Genomic DNA, 23,068 nt, shown 5'->3' with positions numbered 1-23,068 from the left:
TTATCTTACACCAATCAGAGTCTCTAAAGTACTCCAAGTTAATGGTCTAAATCCTGTTTTCATTTCACCCTCCAGAAAACGGTAAACAAGTATGGAGTCCTGTTGTTTTATTTGTTCTAACCAGGAGTGCTACTGGGGAATCGTGGCAGGAGATCATGTTGTCGTGTTTGGGGGGACAGAGATGTGAGACGGACCCCTCTCTTCCCCCAGCAGCGCTGACAAAAGACCAGAGGGAGGGCTGTGGCTCGGACTTTGCCTATTTCTACTTCGTCTCCTTCATCTTTTTCAGCTCTTTCCTTGTAAGAAGGGATGCTGCAGAAAGTATACCAAACAAAAATCCTCTAGGTCAGAACATATTGAAATGTTTGTATTTTGTTTTCCATTTAGATGCTGAATCTGTTTGTGGCTGTGATCATGGATAATTTTGAGTATCTTACGAGAGACTCATCCATCCTCGGCCCTCACCACTTGGACGAGTTTGTGAGAATCTGGGGGGAGTATGATCGTGCTGCCAGGTTAGTTTGTGTCCTGACAGCCATAACCATCAGTACTCTCATAAAAGTCTGTTATTCGTTGGTAAAACAAGAAAATATCCAGCAGTAATGTCATGAACAAGCATACCCAAAAATTTACGGTACTTTAAATATATTTATAGCTCTTGTTCCCACGTTGAATTTTTATGTCCACACATTTATAATTTTTCATTAAAAATCAGATTTTGGCTCAAGATTTCAGTAGAGGAAAACCGTATAAACGGTCGCTTTAAACCGTTAGTCTGTCTGACCCAAAGAGCAAATACTCAGGAGGCAGGTAGGAACTAAACATGTAACAGGTTAATTAACAGATGTGTGGCCAAATCACTGCTTTGCAAGTCACAAGTAAGTCACAAGTCTTTCCAATCAAGTCCAAGTCAAAGACAACTAAGTCCAAGTCAAGTCCAAGTCTTTAACTTTGAATTTTCAAGTAATAGTCAAGTCATCTGTCCATCTTAATCAATCAATCAATCAATCAATCAAACTTTATTTCAGACAATGGATATGTCCATAACAAGAATAAAATAAAATAAAAAATAAAATACAAACACATTCTAATTACAAACCGTATAGGCAGTTGTTCCAATGTTTAAAAAGGACTGAGGAGTACCTCGTGTCACTGTAAGTTAAAGATGGCAGAGCTCTAACAACCGCGTTAGCTGACAAACTCAGTCGGCAGATGAATTTATACATGAAGAGCCTCAGAAGCGCATGAAAAGTAGGGATGTTACTCACAACAAACATGTGACTTGCCGAAGTCCATCTAGGGAGCTTCATGAGGATTCTAAAAGCATCCTGATAAGCCACTTGAAGCTTCTTCATTACTACCTTACTATAGTTGCACCACAAGTGGGCTGTATAGAGAGGAGTACAAAAGGAACGAAAGAGGGACACTTTAACAGGATCTGAGCACATGCCAAAGTTACGTGCCAGAGTGTTAGCCTGCATGTACAGCTTACCGCATTGCCTCTTAATATCCTCGTCATCACAGAGGTCACTTCTTAAAATGTGCCCCAAATATTTTACTTTGCTTACCACTTCGAGGACCTGATTTGTTAAGTTAAAAGATGGAAAATTAAGCTTCAGGTCCCCTTTAGTAGCAGCAATCATAACCACACTCTTTTTAGGGTTAAACAGGATGTCAAATTGCTCACCATACTTAGCACATGCCCTGAGCAGCTGCTGCAGGCCTGCACTATAGGGAGACATGAGGACTAGGTCATCTGCATATATTAAATGATTTACAAGGCGGTCACCCACCAAGCATCCAGTCTTACTATCATTCAGAGTAACAGACAGCTCGTCAAGGTACAGGTTAAAAAGGACAGGAGACAGAATCCCGCCTTGTCTGACTCCATTCGATACAGAGAAAGGTTCAGACACTTCTGTCCCCCACTTTACCTGCATCAGTTGATGAGAGTACCAGAAGTGCAAAATCCTAACTAGGTAAGAAGGGACCCCTCTGTTTTGTAGCTTGATGAATAATTTCTGATGATTGACTCTGTCAAAGGCCTTAGAGGCGTCTAAAAAACACATAAAAACAGAAGTATTATGCCTCATGTATTTGCTTACAGTTTCTTTTAAAGCATAAATACACAAGTCAGTACTAAGTTTACCTTTAAAACCAAACTGATTCTCTGTAGTAGTTATAAAATTCTGCAGTCTTTCCAGCAAAATATGCTCAAACACCTTGGACAACACACTTGCCATAGCAATAGGCCTGTAGTTATCAATACAGGAGATTTTTCCAGTTTTTTCTCTTTGACTATAGGGACTAAGAGAACATCTAACATATGGTCAGGCAAGATTCCATGCTTCAAAAAGCCGGTAAAGCACAATGAGAGTAACACCTGAGCTCTACAGCTAGCATACTTCATGTGCTCTGCTGATAGTTGATCAGGGCCGCAAGCTTTGTTTAAAGACACTTTCTCTATAGGGAGACGGACTTCATCAGCTCTGACAATCATACCATGATTGTAGTCAATGTTGCCAACATTGAACCTTTCACTATTTACTCAGTTAAAAATTCTGCTAAAGTGATTCCTCCAGGCTTCAACAATGTTCTTATCTCCTGATACCCCATTTATAGATGCAGGTAGCAGCTGCTTACTGATACAGGAGCGTTTTAACTCCTTCCAGAACTCCGAAACATCATTATTCTTTAGTTTGTTTGCTAAGGAGTTTGCCCGCATTGTTTGCTCATTTCTTTTAATATAGCGAACAGCATTCTTGAACTTAACGTTCGCGGCTTTCTTAGACTCCAATATTGAACCGGATTTTGGTTTACCAGCAGCTGCCCAGGTTTTATAGGCTGCTCTGGACTCAGCATGTAACGCATAAGCATGCTCACTCCATCCTGGAAGCGGTTTAAATTTTGTTGCTCCCTTTTGGCAGAGGAACTCGCTGGCAATAATCAAGCTGTCCACAATATTTTGATACAAAGTGCATAAGTGCAGCCTGTGTTCTATATGATCACAGTTAACATCTTTACACTGTAACGTTCCTTTGTGGACATTAACAGATCTCAGACTACAATCTGACAGTAAGGAATATTTCCTAATATCCTCGACTGACACTTTAGCCCAAGTAAGCTTCTCTGTGTGTGAGGGGCTCTGGTGTTGGAGCAGCACAGGCAAAGATTCACAGTTTACCAGTAAGGAAACAGGGATGTGATCAGTTGTTGCCAGGGAGTATAAGATTTCCACCCTGGATATGCATTCATGTGCATCCTCAGTGCATATACAGTGATCAAGCCAGGAAGTTGAGTGCCATGCCTCACTGACATACGTGTGGCTGTCTGCTGGCAGTCTCTCTTTGCTAGTTAAAAACAAGTTATTATTTACACAAAACTGAATCAGATGTTGCCCAAAGGTGGAGCGAGTGTCTGAAATATCAGCATTCATATCACCAACAATAAAAACACAATTAAACTCACACTGACTGATAAATGAGCTTAAAAAACCAAGTTTTGCCAGATATTCATCTTCATTCTGATGACTCTCATATGGCATATAAATATTTAAGATCATGAATACCTTGTCATCCATAACAATCTTTACTGCTATGCACCAGTCCACATTTAGCCTGACAACAGAAATAAAAGGGTCATAATCCTTGTGCCATAGGATGGCCACGCCTCCAGGTATCCTTCCTTGAATAATTCCAGATGACAGATCAGTAGTGGACTCCCCAGCACCAAAAAAATTGCAGTGAAAGGAGTTTAACCGATCCAGGTTCTGTTTGGGCAGCATTGTCTCTTGCAGACATAAAATGTCAACATCTTCCAAAAGTTTATCGACAACAATACGACGTGCCCTATCCCCAGCCCCGTTACCGAGGCGCAGGCCACGGGAGTTATATGACACAATTCTCATGCTTTACTGGATGCTCCCTGAGTAAGTGGCTCCCCACTGGGCCCACCCGCAGCTCCATCTACAGCCACAGCTCTGCGCTTCTCATAGAAACGCCTCACGAAGGTTCCTTCAGGCCACAGTTGAGGATCATACAGTTCAGATACCTCCTCACATTCGGCCGAAACTTTAAAGGAACTACAACGGCTCTGGTTGTTGTTAATCTTCTCACACCGCACCTCACGATGTAGTTTTTCTTTCAGATAGTCAGCCAGCACACTCGGCATAAGATCAGGGCAGAACTTCGTTGCGAAGACACTCACCAGTTTCGTTTTTAAAACTTTGATCCTTCCTCCGGCACAGGATCCCACGACAACATGCCTCTTAGCGAAATTCCGTTTAGGCCTTAGTTGCGCTGGGCCGTCATCTGGAGCCCGCTTTGGACGGCGTCCTTCTTTAACAACTTGACTCCAGGCAGGTGAAGCGTTACTCGGATCCAAACCCCCCACATTATTTGAAACCACCGGATTCCTCCTCACCGTTCGGGCACCAGCCCCACCGCCCGAAGCAGGTGATGAAGCCGTTTGCACCTCAGCAGTAGCTTCGATCTGCCGCGCCGTCATCTCCATCCTTTGACACGTCACCAGCGGATCGGAACAAGGCGGGTTGCCTCCGCCGTTCACACCAAGTTGCTCTACCGCGCCCAGGCGTTCACTCATGTTAGCTGTCACCACACGGAGATTTTCGCAGACACTCGTCTGAGTAGACATCGCTTGCGTCAACAGAGAAACATCAGTGCTTAGCGTCTCAATTTTACCGAGCAGGCAGGAGACATCCATACTGCTAAAAGTAATTGTGGGAAGCTCGTCCAGATGATGCGACACAAAGCGGGGGATGATTTCGCCGGCCTCATTAAGAAGCTTCAAGCAGCTCTTCACATTGTTAACGTCCTTTTGAGGGCCTTTGTGCGTTACTAGATGCAGCGTTGGGCTCGGGCATAAATCATGGAGGACCTTCTTTGAGGCCTCAATCCACTCCGAACCAAAGTGTTTCACAGCAAGCAAAATGATGTCATCATGGCATAACGTTTTCATCTTAACAACAAGAAAATTTAAAAACTCATCTTCAACAAGAGTTTTGCCATCAGAAGTGTTATAAATCACTGGTTTAGCTCTGGGTCCACCAAAGGCTCTCAAGCCTGCTGGAGCTGAAGAGCCACCAGCCTGCACACCCGCCATCTTCAGAACGTGCTCACGTTGTTTTGCTAGTTTGGTAAATGTAATGACAGTGATAATAAATAAATTCCAGAAATAAAGCTTCTTAAAGCTTTATTTGCTCAAACAAGCAGGAAGTGCAACTGAAACTGATTATAAACAAAGTGCTGCTGCATTCAGCAGAACAAGATCAAACCCAGAACGAAGAATGATTTATGATTTTTGTCCATGTCGTGCCACTTTTGTGCTAGAATATCAAAAATGCTCAAGTCATCATCAAGTCAAGAGATGCAAGTCGATTCAAATCGCAAGTCATTGGCGTTAAAGTCCGAGTCAAGTCGTAAGTCTTTATAGATTTTGTCAAGTCACAAGTCATTAAAATAATGACTCAAATCTGACTCGAGTCCAAGTCATGTGACTTGAGTTCACACCTCTGTTGATTAATTTCAATGTTTCCATTTTCCTCTGTTCCCAAATGTTTCTGCTCCTGTTTATGCGAAAGTGAAACTGAAGTTGTGGCATGTGAACTTTTCCTTTTAAGAGATAATGCGGAGAATAGTTAAAGAAATACCTAAAATCATCAGAAATGTTTTCAATTAAATGGAAACCAAAACAATTCAGGAATAATTTTACTAACTGTGAGGCCTGATAACTGAAAAAGCACTCAGTTTTCCACGTGTGAGTGTTCTAATGACACTCAATATGAAAGTTTTTGTTGTGTAAGAAAAATCATTAATTTGCAGTTTGCTTCTTTCTGTATTTACATATGTCTTATTAAAACAGAAGAGTCCTTTGCTTTTTCCTCAGAGACCAGCGAACAAAGATTAGTTGGCTCCAGCAGCCTCAGGCAGCACCACCCACCAGTCCTAATCAGCTTTACTAAAATTTGATTTGCAGGACAGCTTTTCTATGGACACAAACACCTGCAAATGAATCATGCAAAGGTTTTAGTGGCTAACAAAAGTGACCAGATTTTGGAATTGCCTGTAAGGAAATCTAAAAACCTGTCTGTCTGTTAATGTTGGGCCACATACAAGTGTACAATATGTCTAAAAACAGAACTACATTTATGGCACTTTGCATTTTTATACACAAAATTCTCCTGGTCACAGTGGGATTAGAGTGAACTTGTCTGTGAACACAGCCAAGGACCACTGTAGGTACCAGATCTGCTTGGGATCCTACGCCTGCCGATTAAACTATTTTCTGGGTGTTTGAATGCTGACATATATGATTTTGGTTGGTCAGGGTAAATTGCAGGTGTCCCTGGGTTTGTCCAAATCCGTGGGAAGGATGCTTGAAAGAGCGCATTTTGAAGTTGATGACATCACAGCGCAGCAACGAGTACTGTCCGAATTCCAAGAATACTCATTCTCGCGTCCTCAAATGCGTCCTCGCGCCGCCCACATTTTGAGGACGGGTCTGTTGTATCCTCACAGAACAAGGCTATCCCAGCATGCTTTGCGTGCCGGCTGTGGATTTTCAACAGGAAGAGAAAATGGGGAGAGCTACGAAGTTTTAAACGTAAGTTTGTTAAAAACTAGCCATAGAAAACTAAAAAGCTTAAAGCGGTTCTGTTTATAGACATTTTTTGTTTGTATATTTGTTTATTAAATTTAGAGCTGAAACAACTAATCGATTTAATCGATTATAATCGATTATTAAAATAGTTAACAACTTTTTTAGTCATCGATTAGTTGTTTAATAATCATATTTTACCGCATAAAGTCTATTTTTACCACAATCTGACATCGGTTACAAGCTGTTAAATTTGCCGCCAGTGTGTGGCAGTAATGAGCCACTGATCTACCAGTGGAGCCGTAGAAGAAGAAATGAGCCAATGAGTGCCCTCGGTTTTCATGACGTATCACGTTACTGACGCTCATCTTGCTGTGAGAGATGGCGGAACAAGAGGAAATACGGAAGAAAATAGACGCGACAAAACTTTAGAGAAACCCCGGACAAAAACCTCACGAGTATGGGAGCACTTCATTCTAGATGCCTTGAAAAGGCAAAATATGCAAAAACCATCTAGCATGGCACGGAAGCACGACGTCCCTAAGTGAACATTTGAGACGAAAACGTGGGGGCTGAGGAAGAGCACCGCGGTCAAGTGAGCCGTCATTTGGAAGAGCCAGCCCGGTAAGTAACAGAAAATAAACAAGCTGGACTTAGTGTTTTAGCTGAGTTCGTTATAGTGGATGTTAAACATGTTTTTTTGCCGCGTCAGTCTACGGTGTTCTACTTCTGATTGACTAGATGCAATCGTGAATCTCCTCCGTGTTGTGAATCATGCGCTTGCCAAATTTAGCACGTCTGTTTATAAGAATGTTCTAGTTAAGAGAAAAACGGCACAAACCCATAACTATGTTCCTCATTCAAAAAAGGACAACTCCGCGGTGAAAAATATACAGACGAGCTGTGTCCAGGTGAATATAACGCGGCATAGTTGTACGCTTTCAATTTTTAAATACAGGAGAAATTCAGAAAAAGTCATTTTTTTACTATTAAAAGGCTGTTTTACTATCTAACGCTGTAAAACGCCTCACAACACATTTTTATCATGTTTCTTAAACTGTATTACACAAAATAATCATTTTTCACATTTTTCTAGCTAATTTAAACACTCCCGACTCAAAGTAAAAACCTCATGAGCTTCTTACTTAGAGCTTTTTAATAGTAAAAAAATTAGACTTTTTTTCTGAATATCTCCTGTTGCGGGCTATTTTGTAGAACGTAACCCTCAAAATAAATGATCACTGTATATTGTTAATTAATTCAAATAATATAATATTGATTTAGTGTTGTAGTGTGTGTGCTGCTTTATTTTATATGTGTACTTATTTCAGTCTATTTGTGTTTCTTATGCAGAAAAAAAACAAGCAACGATGGACAACTACATGGGGAAAGAGACACTCACCCCCCAGCAATTCATACCACTTACAAACTCTATTCTAAACATGCTGGTAAAAGACATGAGGCCACTATCCATGGTGGAAGGAGCAGGCTTCCAGCTAATGCTAAAAAATTATTCTGGACTGATATTTTGCACTGTTTAGCTCATTTTATACTGCTGACTGTGTTCATGTGCAATAAAATAGATTGCAGTCAACTGCACAATTCTCTTATGTTTTTTTTTTCTTAACTGAAATGCATCCATCACTTGTATAGGTTAAATAGCTAAACAATAACAAACCGATTAATCGAAAAAATAATCGACAGATTAATCGATTATGAAAATAATCGTTAGTTGCAGCCCTAATTAAATTACATTTTAGGTAGAAATCAGCCAGAACGAGTTTGTATTGCGGGCCCCCTGTGTGTGTGTGTGTGTGTGTGTGTGTGTGTGTGTGTGTGTGTGTGTGTGTGTGTGTGTGTGTGTGTGTGTGTGTCAAATTAAACTTGTCATTTGTTTTAAGGACAATGGAGCAAAGAAGCATTTTTAATAAGCTTAGAGGTGAAGAGTGAAGCTGTTTACACACACAACCACAGATGTTCTGCTGTGAAAAGTAGTTTTACATTCAGGGATTTGCACAGCTGACACGTTTTAATGAAGTAAAAAATTTTTGTGTGAAGAATATAATTTTTATCTTTTATCTGTGGATAAATTTAAAAATGTGTTTATTGCCTTTTTGTCACATGTGGTCTCTGATTTTCTCTGTAGGACTGCAGGTGTCCAGGGTCAGTAGAGGCTTTACCTGGTGGTCCTCCTGGGAGAGAGGCCTTCTATTGTTATCATGTTAACCCTCCCACTGTCCTAATGGGTGTGACCCCGTGAGGAAAGTTGACCATTGAGCAGGGCTGATGGTTTATCTCTTGGGTCCATCTGGCAGGGGTGAGGAGAGAGCACCACCTCACCCCTGCCACGTGGACCTCAAGGGATAAACCATCAATCCTGCTCAATACAGATAATTACATTTTTAAGACAGATCTAATCATTATTAGGCTTAAGTTGAATAAACAAATGCACATTGAAAACACTTCAATGCTGTTTTATTAAAAAGCCTGTTTTTAAAGCATTTTACCCCCATTTGATGCGAAATAAGTTCTAAGGTCCAATTTACATTAGAAAACATCCTACTGCATTCAACATTTATAATGCATTTGGTTTATATTAATTACCTACATGTTAATACTCTGTAGTAATGTGTTGTGTTTGTTTAACAAGTTCATTCTGTAGCTTAAAACATACATGAAACCATCTAAAGTTAGCATGTAAGTCCTGAAAGCTTCTACAATAAACATAATTACTCTACCTGAAAACGGTGGTGAACAAATGCTGCTAATGGAGATAAAACTGCTGTAGCTCCTAAATGTTCCTGCTCGATTTTCGATAGCTTTAGCCTTTTTCCTTTGTGTGTAGCTGCCGCCACGGCTGTGACGAGACCTACAGGCCACCGTAGAGGTGAAGGCTAGACCGTCCGAATTCAGAGCCGCTGGGTTCCGGTCTCAGAGGTCGAGCAAGGACCCGGCCTTGCTAGACCGGCAAGGACCCGTACTCATAAGCATCCTGCCCATGGATTCAGACACACCCTCTATTATGAGGATTGAGCTACTAACACACACACACCGCTCAGATGGAGAAACGGCAGCTGGAATGGTAGTGATTACTGTTCCAGTCCATTCCTGATGCTTGACCACCACACTTAATACCCATTCAAATAGGGGCTAGTGGTTAGCATTTTGGTTGTTTTCACTGCTCTGACCTTTCCATCAGGTGGTTTTAATGTTGGAAAGGTGCCAATTTAAAGGAGTAATTCAGCTGAAAACCTACTGGTACTTGCGGTGGTTTAACAATCAGTCTGTGAAATCACGGTCGCATTCTGGCTCTGTTTCGGAGAGCTCCTGAAGATAGAATCCAACAATTTCTGGTGATTAAACTTTTTTTTTGGAAGACTGAACAAATTGCTGCACCTCTTGCAGCCAAAAGCATTTGTGCATTCTAGGCATGATCAAAATTTCAGGCTGGATAAGAAAGAAATCACTTCTTTGAATCTCTACGGTTTCCAATCACCTGTTCTCTTCTTGCACCTCAGAGAGAGTGCATGTTAGTGTTTACAGTCCAGGGGAGAAGCTTGCAGATTAGGGACACCTGCTAGAGAGGTGCACTGAAGGATGATGCAAACCTGCCCCAGCTTTTTGCTATTTTGTAGCAGACCTGCAGAGGAGATCCTGAATCCTGAATCATATTTCATCTTTTTCAGCCTTATTGGCCTCTCGTTTGTTGGTTTCTTTTTAATATTTAGCATAACGATCTTCTTCTTGGGGCAACGGTGGCAGAGGAGTTAGGTGCTTGCCCCGTAATCAGAGGGTTGCAGGTTTGAGCCCTGCTCAGTCTGTCGCTGCTGTTGTGTCCTTAGGCAAGACACCTAATGCTCCTTGACTGCTGTTGGTGGACCGGTGGCACCTGTGTATGGCAGACTCACTTCTGTCAGTGTGCCCCAGGGCAGCTGTGACTATGATGTAGCTCATCACCACCAGGGTGTGAATGTGTGTGTCAATGGGTGAATGACTGATTGTGTTGTAAAGTGCCTTGGGGGGTTCCAAGACTCCCGCTACCCGCTAAATCAAATACAAGCCTTTTACCATTTCTCGTGAGGAATGCTGTGGACACTTTAATCTGTTCCTTTGTTGTCTTGACTGGAAATCACAACCAAAAGCGGCACAAAGTGCCATTGTAACCCTTCTCCGTAACAGCAGCTAAATGCGAATGCCAAAGTTAATGTCTACAACCAATTTGCATCATCAACCCACAATGTCTTGCACTCTTGAAAACATGGCTGCCTTCATACTTCAAAAGTAATTTGAAAACAGTTAAGACTGTGCGAATTAAAAAAAATACAGATTTGGAGCTCCTAACTGTATTTTCATGTAGCAGAGATCATTTGAAACATCTTTAGAGCAATGTGTCTTTATATTCAGGGTTCCTTTTAAAACTGTCATCAGTGAAATGATGGTTAGACAAACATTCTCAACTGCAGAGATGAAATCAACTACTCACAACTCTGAGAAAGTGGATGTTATGGGCCTACGTCCAGGGGAGGTGGGTTCCAGATCCGAGACTAGCCTTGTGGAGAGGAGGAAGGCCTGATGATTTTTCAACTTCATGTCTGCAGGTTTTTCTTCAGAATCTGAAACTTGCTGCTGAGACAGAAAAATACACGAATGCAGCTAAAATCTGGTTTGATGGGTGTTTTTCATGAGGAAAAAACAACATCACATGGTAAAAAAATTATATAACTGTCATAAAGTGGATGTTGATGTAGGGCTCAAATGCAGGTAAATGCAGGAGCAGCCATGTAGGTTCAAAATTCAAAAGTTTTACAAGTCTGTGGTGTGGAGCAAAAGCAGGCAGATGCAACAACACAAGGGGTGTTTCCTCGCAAGACGATGTCTTGGCCAGGCGCCTTGCACACGAGGACACTGGTCAAAGAAAACGGTTAAATGGAAGGCATTTGCATCACCGCAAGCCGCGGACATGAATGTCACGCGGCACTGGAGGTAACATTATATATTTATATAGAAACGTATGCGTAAAAAATATAACAAGCCTTTTACATTTTAAATTGTTTATATGTTGGACATGTAAGTGAGTTAGCACCTGCTAGCCACCAAAGCTGCAACTACTAAGCAACTAACCAACTATAACTAACTGCTTTGGATATAAAAAATAAATAAATTTCATATATCAGCCCAAAGACAAAGGGAACAGGTGCACTGATTACTGATGAGTGACTAACAGGTGTGACTGGTTAAGCTGAGGGATGGGAGTGAATACAAAATCACTAGAGGGCTAAAACTGAGCCGAGGAACAATAAGGCACAGTCACCTAAACATTAGAACTAACTGCTAAAATACACTAGAGGAGACCAACACAGGAGAGAAACTATGAGGATGAATGAGTAACACAAAACTGACTGAAGACCTAATTGTTAATTAAGAGGAACAACACTAACTAAAGGGACCCCAGGACAACAGCTAAACTGGAGAGATGAACAGAAGATAAGTAGATGAAGAATAATCAATATGAGGGGAAACATCTAAGGCCTAGTCCACACGTAGCCGGGGTTTTTTTTTATGAATATCCGCCCCTCCAAAAGCTTGCATCCACACCACCTCGTTTTAATAAAAAAAACTGTCCACACGTACCCGGATAAATACGTTGTTAAGGACATGCCAGACCTGTAGGCGGCAGTACTTCCCCCATTCTTAACCTCGTCCTTCGCCTGTGGTCTTCCGCAAGGAGCAGTAATTCCGCTTGCAAACACAAACAAGCAAAGAGCGCTTGGACAATTGATAAAGCGAGCGCAGCTCTGAGGGCATCCATGCTGTCGGCTAGTGTAAACACAGGTCGCACACATGATGTCAGCATTTTTTGTTGCGGAAAGTGACGTTGCGGACCTTAAAACTCCGGTTTTGTCCGTCCACACGCAGACACCCAAAACGGAGAAAACGCAGATCTTCACTTTGGCCGGTGTTTTTAAAAAGGTCTGTTTACGTGTGAAAAAACTCCGTTTTCGTGTGGATGACAGGCCAAAACGTAGAAAAATATCTACGTTTTGGCAGATCCCCGGCTACGTGTGGACAGGGCCTAGAACACGGGTGAAAGGTAATGGACACAAAAGGAGGAGACCTAAGATGAATGCTGGGGGGAAAAAACAATAAAGGACTGGGGCAGAGGAGTGGTCAAAGGTAACTGCAGCTGGGGATGAATGAGAGAGCTGAAGGAACAGGAAACAAGGAAACCTGGAAGGAGGGAGAACACATGGAATGGACTAGGGAGACAAGGGAGAGGGGACACAGGGGGACAGGAGACAGAACATGACAATAACACTCCAAAAAGTGGATTTTCTATGATATGGCCCCTTTAATTTTTCACATTATGCAGTTTGTTACATTTTGTTTTGGCCTTGATTACCCCAAAATATTTATTTTTATTTAAGTTAGACAGTTTAAAAAATTCATTAGACTACATTTCTGTCATGGTAACATGTCTCGGAGTTTTTGGTTAGGATCGTGTCACTCTAGTTTCAGGTATTCAATAATATTCACTAATTTTACCTTTAAATCAATACATGTAATCACAGCTGTTTAAAACTGCAGAACGTTTTTGAGTAATGAAAACGTAACTGAATCCATGTGTGTGCTTTCCAGTGGAAGGATCCACTATAAGGAGATGTACAAAGTTGTACGCACAATCTCACCTCCCCTGGGATTTGGAAAGAACTGCCCTCACAGGGTGGCATGCAAGGTTTGGTTCCCCCATGTCAACAAACGTCCCCTCAGCCTCTTTTATGTGGGATCCTTCCTGATTTCCTCCTTTTTCCCCCCATTCCTTTGCTGACTGTCACCACCCTGCTTGACCTTTAGAGATGTGTTACTCAGGTTAAAGAATGGCAGTACTTCAGTCTCAGGGTACTAAGGCACAGAAAGACCCTCATTTTCCCATATCACTACAAAATTTTAATACTAATGATAAAAAGTTGTGTTTGCAATCTGAGGGGAATTCTGTCTCTTTCTACCTTTTGGATCTGGACAGTTTTGTTTTGTGCTACACAACGTAAGTATCCAGTACCAGATCCAGTGGCTGTCACTTCTTTGCTCATCATGTATAACGACTCCTTGCTTACTAGATTTCTATGTCCTGTTGTTGGCATAGAAAGAATATAGTATTTATTTATCCTACTTCCTTGTGTGAGATACTTTTAAAATAATCTTTCTCTTCGTTCTTATTCCTCTTCACCCCCTCCTGTTCTACTTTCATCCTCCATTCTCTTGGGAATTCACTCTCCCGATGCCTTCACTCTAAATACATTTCTGCTCCTAAACCATCCTTCCTTCCCTCCTTCTTTTCCCACCCTCCTCTCTTCATCTCCACCCTCATGGCTCCCTGGCGCCCCCAGTGGTCGTATCCATTACACTGACATGTATGAGATGTTGACCAACATGTCGCCACCTCTAGGCCTGGGCAAGAAATGCCCCTCCAAGGTGGCATATAAGGTAGACTGAGCGCCACAGACAGGCGCTGATATACATTTGAATAAATGCTGAGATGAACACTGTAAAACGTCGGGGTTTTTTTGTGTCAGACACTGGCTAAATAAAGCATCTTTTGTGTTAATGACATGATGGAGAATTGCTTGTTGGAGTTTTTGTCTATTGGCAGATAGTGGGTGCAATGATTTGCCTGTTTGCTTTGCATCTTGGCAGAAAACTATGACATCATTATCTGTTTGGTGATATGTGATGGAAAAAAATCATCGCCACTGCTGCTGATTCTGATGCAGCATCAAGAAATAATGAAGAGAAAGTTGTTAAACATCTACATGCTAGATATGATCATCCTGCCAGTTGTTCTCTCGTCCTTCATACTCTTACATTTACCTGTCTGCATGTGCATGCTGCCATCAATTTGTGTTGCATTAGTGATGTAATGAGCTCTTTGTGTATGTGTTGTTTAGATGTTTGCAGACATATTTGCAAGAATGCCCAACAGCAAATGTATCCTTTATGAATGGGTGAATGAGTGATTGTAGCGTATAGCGCTTTGAAGTCCTTAAACCTGCTAAAGTACTGAACATTTACCCCATTTACCATTTATTTAAATTAAAGTTAAATAAACTGACTTGAGTTTTTTTTTAAGCACAAAGGGGAGACAATATTGATCCTTTTTATAAAAACTAGCTTTTCTGCATTTTAGTCCCAAAACCCTGTCTCAATTATTCATTCATCCCAGGAAATACTTGCATAATTTTTCCATTTTGTGTCCATCTTAATGGTAAAGTTGATTTGATTCAAATGACTCATTAAGCTTCTTGCAAACTGAGCTGCAGGAAATGATTGTTCAAATGTTAAATAAGTGGTTACATGTCATTATTTTAATTGGTTTGCCTTAAAAAAACTGATCTAAGTATCTAATATTGGTTTATGAAAGATTTATGTGTGAGAGGGCAAAATGTTTTTCTATTTCCTGACATGAGTTTAGATCTTACATGTTGGACAGACGGCTTTGGGGAAAGTAGGGTACCAAAAAGTATTATTCTATTTCTGTTATGATCAGAGACTTGTCCTGATGAACATGCCTGTGGACGACCACATGACCGTCCACTTCACGTCCACCCTTATGGCCCTGATCCGCACCGCCCTCGAGGTCAAGATAGCGAGAGGTTGGATATTATGAGCCCTCCAGCATCTCTGCAGTAATCTAAAGCTGAAAATTTCTTACCTCACTTTTTTCCCGCACCCCCAGGAGGAGAAGATCGAAATCAAATGGATTTGGATCTGCAGAAGGAGATTGGTGTGATCTGGCCTCACCTCTCACAGAAGAACCTGGACCTGCTGGTTCCAATCCACAAAGGTCAGATCAGATTCTTAGCTGCTGTCTGACCCTTTCTGTAGGATCAGTCTTGAATGGTAAACATGCTTCTGTTGGATCCTGGGTTGGGCTCAGAGGGACAGCACTGGACTGGTTTAGCTCGTATCAAATCGATTAAAGTATTTCAATGTCTGCTTCAGTAATTGTTCCTCTGCATCTGTTTCTCTTCCTTTTGGGGTCCCTCAGGTTTCTATACTGAGATCCCTTCTTTTGTCTATCTACATCTTCCTGCAAAACCATGTGGCAAATTATCACATCTATGCTGATGGCCATCAACTCTACATAAATCTTCATGCCTCCTGGTTGGCAGCTTGACAAAATTCAGTTATAATCGGTGAAAACAAGTCTTTCCTAGACCGTCTTCAGAAGGCCCAAACAATTTTCCGACAAACTCGAAAAGACGCACTCATTTCACTCCTGTACTTGCTGAGTTACACTGGCTAATTCATTTCCTGCTGTTTGTACTTGTTTCTGAGTTTTACCATTTCCCATTGTAACTGTCATACTGAGTGGTAAAGTGCTTTAGAAATAAATTCGACTTGGCTTCTTTCTCCCTTAGCCAGTGACATGACCATTGGGAAGATTTATGCAGCCATGATGATCATGGATTACTACAAGCAGAGCAAAGCCAAGAAGCTGCGCAAGCAACTAGAAGAACAGGTCTTATTTTTCTTTAGGACATTATTGCAATGCAAAAACACACAGATAGATGGAAAGCTTAAATATTTTAAATAACATTTGACATTTTTCTTAATTCTCTCTGCAGAAACATGCTCCTATGTTCCAGCGTATGGATGCTTCCTCCCTTCCTCAAGAAATACTATGCAATGCCAAATCCCTGTCGTTCTTCAGACACAGTGCAGGATCTGCTCTGTAAACATTCATTCAATCTGCTTGTTTTGTTATGTTTTTGTTCTGTATTTATTGTGTATTTATTCCTAAAAGCCATCCTGACAACTTTTTACGGTGTCCCCTCAGCACCAGAGGAGGTTTTGTGGCACTTAGCCCCATTTCTCCCCAGGAGATGTTCCTGCAGCCACCGTCTCGCTCCAGAGAGGAGAGGGGGGAGGTAGAGGAGAATTATCACTCACCATACCTCCCCTACCATCACCACCACCACCATCGTCATTTACACACACTGGTAACTGTTATTTTTAATTTGAGGAGTGTTTCGTGTTAGCTGCCCTGCTTCTTAGACCCAGAGTGGGAAAGTGTTTTTTCTGTTCTGTGGAGGTGCCCGAGGTCATCGAGTACAACCAGCTGATGCAACAAGCCAGCCAGGACCCAACTATCAATAAGTCGCCTCAGCACACTTCATCTATCAGAGCATCCTCCATGCCCAGACTGGCTGTTGATCCACAGGTAATGAAGAGAATTTAATCCTTCATCCTGAGCTTAAAAATAAAGATTCAGCAAAAACCAGAAACCCTTTTAAATGTTTTCAATTAGCAAAATTAACATCTTTATTTGATGTTATTCATGGTTACTTAAACAACTGGTCACCTGGTTGTTTTGCACACGTGAAGCCTGGGGTGTCAGCAGACGATAAGCTGATGAAACGTTCCTTCTCCACCATTGGGGATCAGTGTGTGAACGACCTCTGGCAGGAGCAGCACTCTCTGGAGAGAATCAGTCCTGACGGCACGTTCAGAACCAGGCAAAGGAGCTACAGAGGTGACTTCTCTTCAGTTTTATGGTCTGTCTGAATAGTGATTTCAGAAAGAGTGTCTTGAGTAAACATTATTTATTGCAAAATAAATAATTTAGTTGAATAAAGTCTGATTTCAAAAGTATGACTACAGAAGCAGCATTTTAGGATAATATTTTCTTTACAATGGGAACAAAATTAAAGATAAATTTAATTACATATTGAATAAGTAGAGGGTAATATGAACACTTCTTGTTGGCTCTTGAATAAAAAAATAGGCCCTCGCATCAGCCCCAGAGAAACATGCAGCCATGAAAGAGGGAGGTCAAAAGAGCGACGCCATCTTCTGTCTCCTGATGTGTCACGCTGTAACTCTGAGGAGCGAAGCCGGGAGCCTTCATATGAGAGAGGACGATCCCACTCACCGGGTGAAGGACGTGCCCATGGCTTACACAAACAGGTGGGACAACAAACTTTTTCACTTGATATTTTAAAAATATCAGTCACTCTGAGCTTGGCATGCGGGTTAGTTATGAAAATAGACTTCTACCTATATTTCCTGTTTTAGCTGCTGATGGAAAATGGACGGGTAAATTCATGAGTTAGAAACGCCAGTCAGATCTACGTCGCACTGAAAATTAGTATTCATGGCCTCATCCATCTTGTCTCACAATGGGGAAGACTGTTGTTGGCTTAGCATCCAGGAGAGAGCAGAGCATGTAGCTAGTAGAAGCTAGCCATTAGCATTAGCAACTCCAACACACTGCAGAACTCCTTCAGGCTTGTGGTATTTATGGAGATAAAACGTCAACGTTGCAAACCAAACAGAGTCATAGAGTTGCGTTGCTGTTAGCCAATTAGCTCAGCTTTGCTCCGGCTCACTCCCAAGTTCCTGAAGCATGAGTGTGAGAGCTTTGTTCCCTTAAGCCGGGTGTACACTGTGCAACTTTTTCACTTTTTTGAGCCGATTTTCCAGTCGTGCGAGAATCCACGACATCGGGGCGAGTTTTGCGCCGAGCAGTCGTGTAATGTACAGGGGTTACGAGAGGCGATTAACACCACGTGACTAGCTGCCGATCAGCAATCGTGAGCTCGCACGGACTTCTGGTGTGTTTAATATTTCGCTCGTCCCTTGTGAGGGTATCGCACTGTTGAAGCAGCGCTGTGAGCAGCTGCGACCCAAAAAGTATCAGAACCGCTCACGGCGCATGTGCGCGCAATCCTGTATCAACGCCGGTCGCTCGCTATTTCCCTAATAACACACGCTGTTCGTTTTTGTTTCTACACGTTTTTTTTACTCACAAAGATTGTCAAGAAAGCGTGTTTGTCGTGTTCATGTCAAATTAAACTGATCTCAAAACACAGATTCACTTTCTTTATTTCGTTTTCCTCATCCAGCCCCCATAAATTCCTGTGTGTCCTCCTGCAGCACTCCCGAAGGACAACAGGAGAGACGAGACAAAAAAGTCTGACGTGTTGAGTAAAAACTGCTATTTTTAGCACATTTTTAGGGCCAACGTGTTGCTACCAGACGTACGGTGTGAGCAGTCAGGTCGCATGCGAGAACTGGGTCGTACAGTGTGAGCACATGACTCGTGAGATCTGCTCTGCGAGGAAGTCGTACAGTTTGAGCTGAAGCTGAACGCTGCGAGTGAAAAAGTCACACAGTGTACGCCCGGCATTAGAGATCAACTCATGAAGCATTCAGCAAACTATGCAAATTTGTTGAAAAACAAGTGGACTTGGTCTTTAAATTACAGATTTGTTTTCATTATTTAATTAAATGCAACTTGGGATTATTTGTGAAATTTTTTTCTTGACTGTAACTGTGTGGAGTGCTCAGTCAGTGTATTACCTGCTCTAGACAGGCGGTCAGAGTGCCCTGATCAGGGGGATTTCTGACAGAAGAACAACGTTTATCAGAGTGAAGCCCACAGAGAAGCAAATATTTCCATTTTAGAAAACTCAAAAGTTTGACATCCGATTTTCTTGCTTTGTCCTCCGTGAGCGCCCACTACTGCCGATCTCAGTGTCACATTTAAGCTGAAGCAGGTTTATTATTTGTGCCCGTGGTGCAGATTCATGGGTTTTAACTGTAAGTAGATGTAAACCACCTGGAAGAAAACACTCTTTCCCTTTTCCTCATCTTGGTGTTCGAATTCCAGGTGAACGCGTCGAGCAGCCCGGCCAACTCCGCCTCTGAATCTGGTACACCTCGTAATCGGCGCCAGCTACCCCAGACCCCATCACGCCCGCGGCCTTACATCTCCTACTCTCCTCTTGTCTGCCAAGCCACCACTTCTCCCACGGCTGCCCCTTCCAATGAGGAACAGTCTCATCCCCAGGATGTCTCGACAGGTGTTCCCACAGAGACCACACGGAGACCTGACAAGGTGAGCAGGCCCCTGTCTGCAGGCCAGTTCTCACCTGGAGATCAGATTTCAGGTCCGAGCCATCAATCTCCTCACCGCTACATATCGGAGCCCTATCTCCCATTTCATGAAGATTTCTGTGGGGACAATACAGGAGAGAGGCAGGAGACACTTACGTTTGAGACTGCCGTGGCCACCAGTCTGGGACGTGCCAACGCCATAAGCTCCGCCCCTCAGCTCAGACACTCCTGGCAGGTTCCTAATGGGCATTTTCGGAAGCACTTGGTCCAGGCGAGCCCGACTGATGCCAGTGAGCTGCTTAGTGACACAGATGAGGATGACCGCTGCTAAAACCCAGAGACGTAGATAAGAGGGATGCACTGAACTTTCAGGGCCTGAGATCCGCTTTCATGAAACCAAGAGGAAACGCTGTAGCTCCTCCAGGGCTCAGAGAGCCTCATGTTCTCAGCACCAGTAGCATTACAGCCAGGACCGCTGTTCACACCTGTTTCTGTCTACATATGCGTGTTTGTAGTAGCCGAAAGGAGACTAAAATTCAGACATGAATGTGTTTTTACGCGTGTCTGGTCCTAATGAAGAATTTGCCAAATAAAAGGAAGAACTGAGGATAAAAGCAGGCAAGCCCATCTGTCGCAACGCCTTCCCGCATAAGTTAAGTGTTTTGATTGTTATTAAACAAAAATAGTAAGACATGAATCCAAGGAGTCAAAATCTCCTGCAGTAAATCCAGAAGTCAGTTTAGGTGTGATCTGTGTATGTGAATCTAAAGGTAGCTTGTACAGATGAATGTATTTGAGTTTCACCTTCTGGTTTTGGGAGGAAGTTGATGTCGTGCCAAGTTGTGAGAGTAGAGGTGACTGAGTCAGCCATCCCAAACACTTCCTGTTTACAGCAAGGGTTTAAACGATATTCACGGGCATTGAACAGTCAAGGAGAGGTTTTGTGAAACCGTCACCTGGGGCAGTGAGATCTGGGACCATTTTTATTATTATAGTTTTTTGAATCTTTTCATCTGGGAAACGTATCCTAATCCTGCTGGTCAGAGTGTACAAAAATATGACCTTCTTGAGGACTTGTGGTCTTCTCACCTTCTACTATCTGTAGAAACAACAACCCTGATGACGTTGAAGCCAAACAGATGTCATCTCTCTGCTTTACAAGCACCCTCGGTGTTTGTTTGAGAAGCAGACTGAAGCCATGTTTTGTCTGAAATACTTTTCTCTTCTGGACGTGTTGCTGTTTTTTGTATGTTGATGAAAGTAATGTCCTTTATACAACAAGGATGCTTTAATTAAATCAGCCATGCTCTTTTTATTTGTTGCATCTGAACACACATTAGGAACACTTATTACTGTTTTCTGTGTTTGAAGGTTATAGTAATTTTCCACGTGCATGACTATGTCTCAATGCTGCCTGGTTACTTTGATTGTTTAACTACAGGTGGTTTTGATTTTTTTCCCATCTCCAGAATTCACTCCCCTCATTTTTAAACATTCCAAAACTTTAGACGATTTTCCTCCGAGTGAGACGTGTATTTATATCATGTGCTGTTGTGCTGTTATAAGATGTTTGAAATGTGAACACGGGACATTTTTGGATGGACGGAAAAGTGAAGAAGAGTAGGGCTTCATCCTCTTGTTTATCTACATGATAAAAAAGCGTCCTTTACATGTGAAGTGCAGCCTAAGGCTTAAGGCTGATGTCCGTCAGTACAGAGCAGCCTAATCTGTGCCTGGGGAGAGTTCCCTTACCAAACCTGGATTTATTAGATAAAGAAGCTTTCTGGTAAATATGTAAAAAAAAAAAAAAAGTTAAAACTGTATTAAAAAATAAACAGATTAATGTTGCACTTGTTGCACTTTTTTACTTAAACATGCATTGTGTAAGAACAAAGTAAGAATGACATTGTGTGGTCATATTGGGGTACTGCAGTCCATTTTCCAAACACACTGGTTTTGCCGTTAACGGCTCAGCGCCAGACGATTCTAGATGACAAGCAAAGGTGAGTCATACACGGTAAGATAAGTAGATTAATACAGTTCACTGTAATATTGAGTTGTTGATGATAAAAAAGTAGCTGGAGATTTTTTTTTTTTTTTTTTTTTTGCTGACTTTTCTAATTCATTGTTTGCATTGTTAGCTCAACGTTAGCCTCCAGTCTTCTCTACCCAATGTTAGAGTAAAACAAAAATATGCTGTGGCTTCTTACGGGTTCACAAAATAACTTCTTGGTCACTACCATTACTGGCTTATCTTTACAATACAGTGCTGCGTTTTTTTTTTTGTCCGGTGTCAAAAAGCCAGCGCTGCAGCGATAGTTTTGCACAAACTTGGCAACACTACGGACTCACAGATTGTCAACAAAGATTCAGCTATACGGAAAGCTAAACACTCCTGATCAAAATCCAAGAAACAGGCTATGTGTTGGTGTTAGGGATTTTATCAATGTATTTTATCAATAAACCCATTTCCTGCAGCTAGAGAGAGAAAAGGAGACAATGAAGCAGACATACAACCAAAATTGCAATTTTGTAGCAAGAGCACGAGGCAAATGCCCCAAATTCTTCTCAGAGTGTATTTATTACAAAAGATAAGAAAGGAATGAGAGTGGGTCATGTGTGAGAGAGCGTGAGTGTGTGTGTGTATGGGAGGTTACAAGAATGTGTGTGTGTGTGTGTGTGTGTGTGCGTGTGTGTGTGTGTGTGTGTGTGTGTGTGTGTGTGTGTGTGTGTGTGTGTGTGTGTGTGTGTGTGTGTGTGTGTGTGTGTGTGTGTGTGTGTGTGTGTGTGTGTGTGCTTTCAGGACATTCAGTTAATAGATTTGTTAATAGGACTAAAGTAATGAAATATGTAATTTCCATAACAGTTGGGTTGGATGATTTAATGACGAAGTGTCGAACTGTTGACAAAATCAGAAATAGGATAAGTAAAAATGTTGCAACATTATATGTAATACAAACACGGCAGTAAAGCCAGACATCCATAAAACACAAACTTGATATTTATCTGCTAAATGATTCCCAAAGTAAACATGACATGAAATCATGTTGATCTAGATCAGGGATCTCCAACCTTTTGGAGACCATGAGCTACTTTTACACAATAAAAGTACAGAAAAGCTATGATTTATTCACATTGATACTTGCCATGTGTGAATGTGCTTACTATGTTAAAAAATGCTATACTTGCTATATTAACATGCATTGTTTTCACAAGCTGCTTTCTCTGTATTTCTATACATCAATGTTGTAAACATTGTAAGAGGAAAATAGTCCATTACAAGTTGGGTGGGATGGCTCGCTGGCTGCTTCCATGCAAGGGACTTCAAGTGCACCACGAGCTACCGTGTTGGAGACCCCCTAATCTAGATGCATGTGCAACATCACATAAACCACATAGCATTTTAGCTAAATCAACCACAACTAGCTCAGTTCATACACAAACCCAAATTAGGTTTAAACCATAAAATGTATTGCTTTCAAAACAAATCATAATGCACATATGTTGTTTTAATGATAAACAATATTACTTATAGATGATTCAGTTTAGCAACTTG

The 23,068-nt window shown here is 41.8% G+C and overlaps 1 protein-coding gene across 5 annotated transcripts in view; it reads left to right on the top strand.

Moving 5' to 3' along the window:
- LOC107393140 (voltage-dependent R-type calcium channel subunit alpha-1E) overlaps positions 1 to 21,475 on the top strand; it is a 172,629-nt gene extending 151,154 nt beyond the window's left edge. For 4 of the 5 annotated variants that reach the window (XM_070554154.1, XM_070554153.1, XM_070554152.1 and 1 more), the window contains 12 exons: positions 125 to 299; positions 388 to 515; positions 14,001 to 14,097; positions 15,158 to 15,263; positions 15,347 to 15,454; positions 16,032 to 16,132; positions 16,239 to 16,345; positions 16,451 to 16,613; positions 16,706 to 16,834; positions 16,999 to 17,146; positions 17,399 to 17,580; positions 19,286 to 21,475. In XM_070554154.1, coding sequence (XP_070410255.1) covers positions 125 to 299; positions 388 to 515; positions 14,001 to 14,097; positions 15,158 to 15,263; positions 15,347 to 15,454; positions 16,032 to 16,132; positions 16,239 to 16,345; positions 16,451 to 16,613; positions 16,706 to 16,834; positions 16,999 to 17,146; positions 17,399 to 17,580; positions 19,286 to 19,843 — 2,002 coding nt within the window. In that variant the 3' untranslated portion in view covers positions 19,844 to 21,475. Of the gene's footprint in view, positions 1 to 124; positions 300 to 387; positions 516 to 13,251; positions 13,349 to 14,000; positions 14,098 to 15,157; positions 15,264 to 15,346; positions 15,455 to 16,031; positions 16,133 to 16,238; positions 16,346 to 16,450; positions 16,614 to 16,705; positions 16,835 to 16,998; positions 17,147 to 17,398; positions 17,581 to 19,285 lie in introns of all 5 variants that reach the window. The other variant, XM_070554151.1, reaches the window with a different exon arrangement.
- Positions 21,476 to 23,068: the final 1,593 nt, after the last annotated feature.

The sequence above is a fragment of the Nothobranchius furzeri genome, chromosome 8 (genome assembly GCF_043380555.1).
Source record: "Nothobranchius furzeri strain GRZ-AD chromosome 8, NfurGRZ-RIMD1, whole genome shotgun sequence".
Classification (NCBI taxonomy): Eukaryota; Metazoa; Chordata; class Actinopteri; order Cyprinodontiformes; family Nothobranchiidae; genus Nothobranchius; species Nothobranchius furzeri.
Note: the sequence above shows the minus strand (reverse complement) of the source record. Positions and strands in the feature narration are given on the sequence as shown.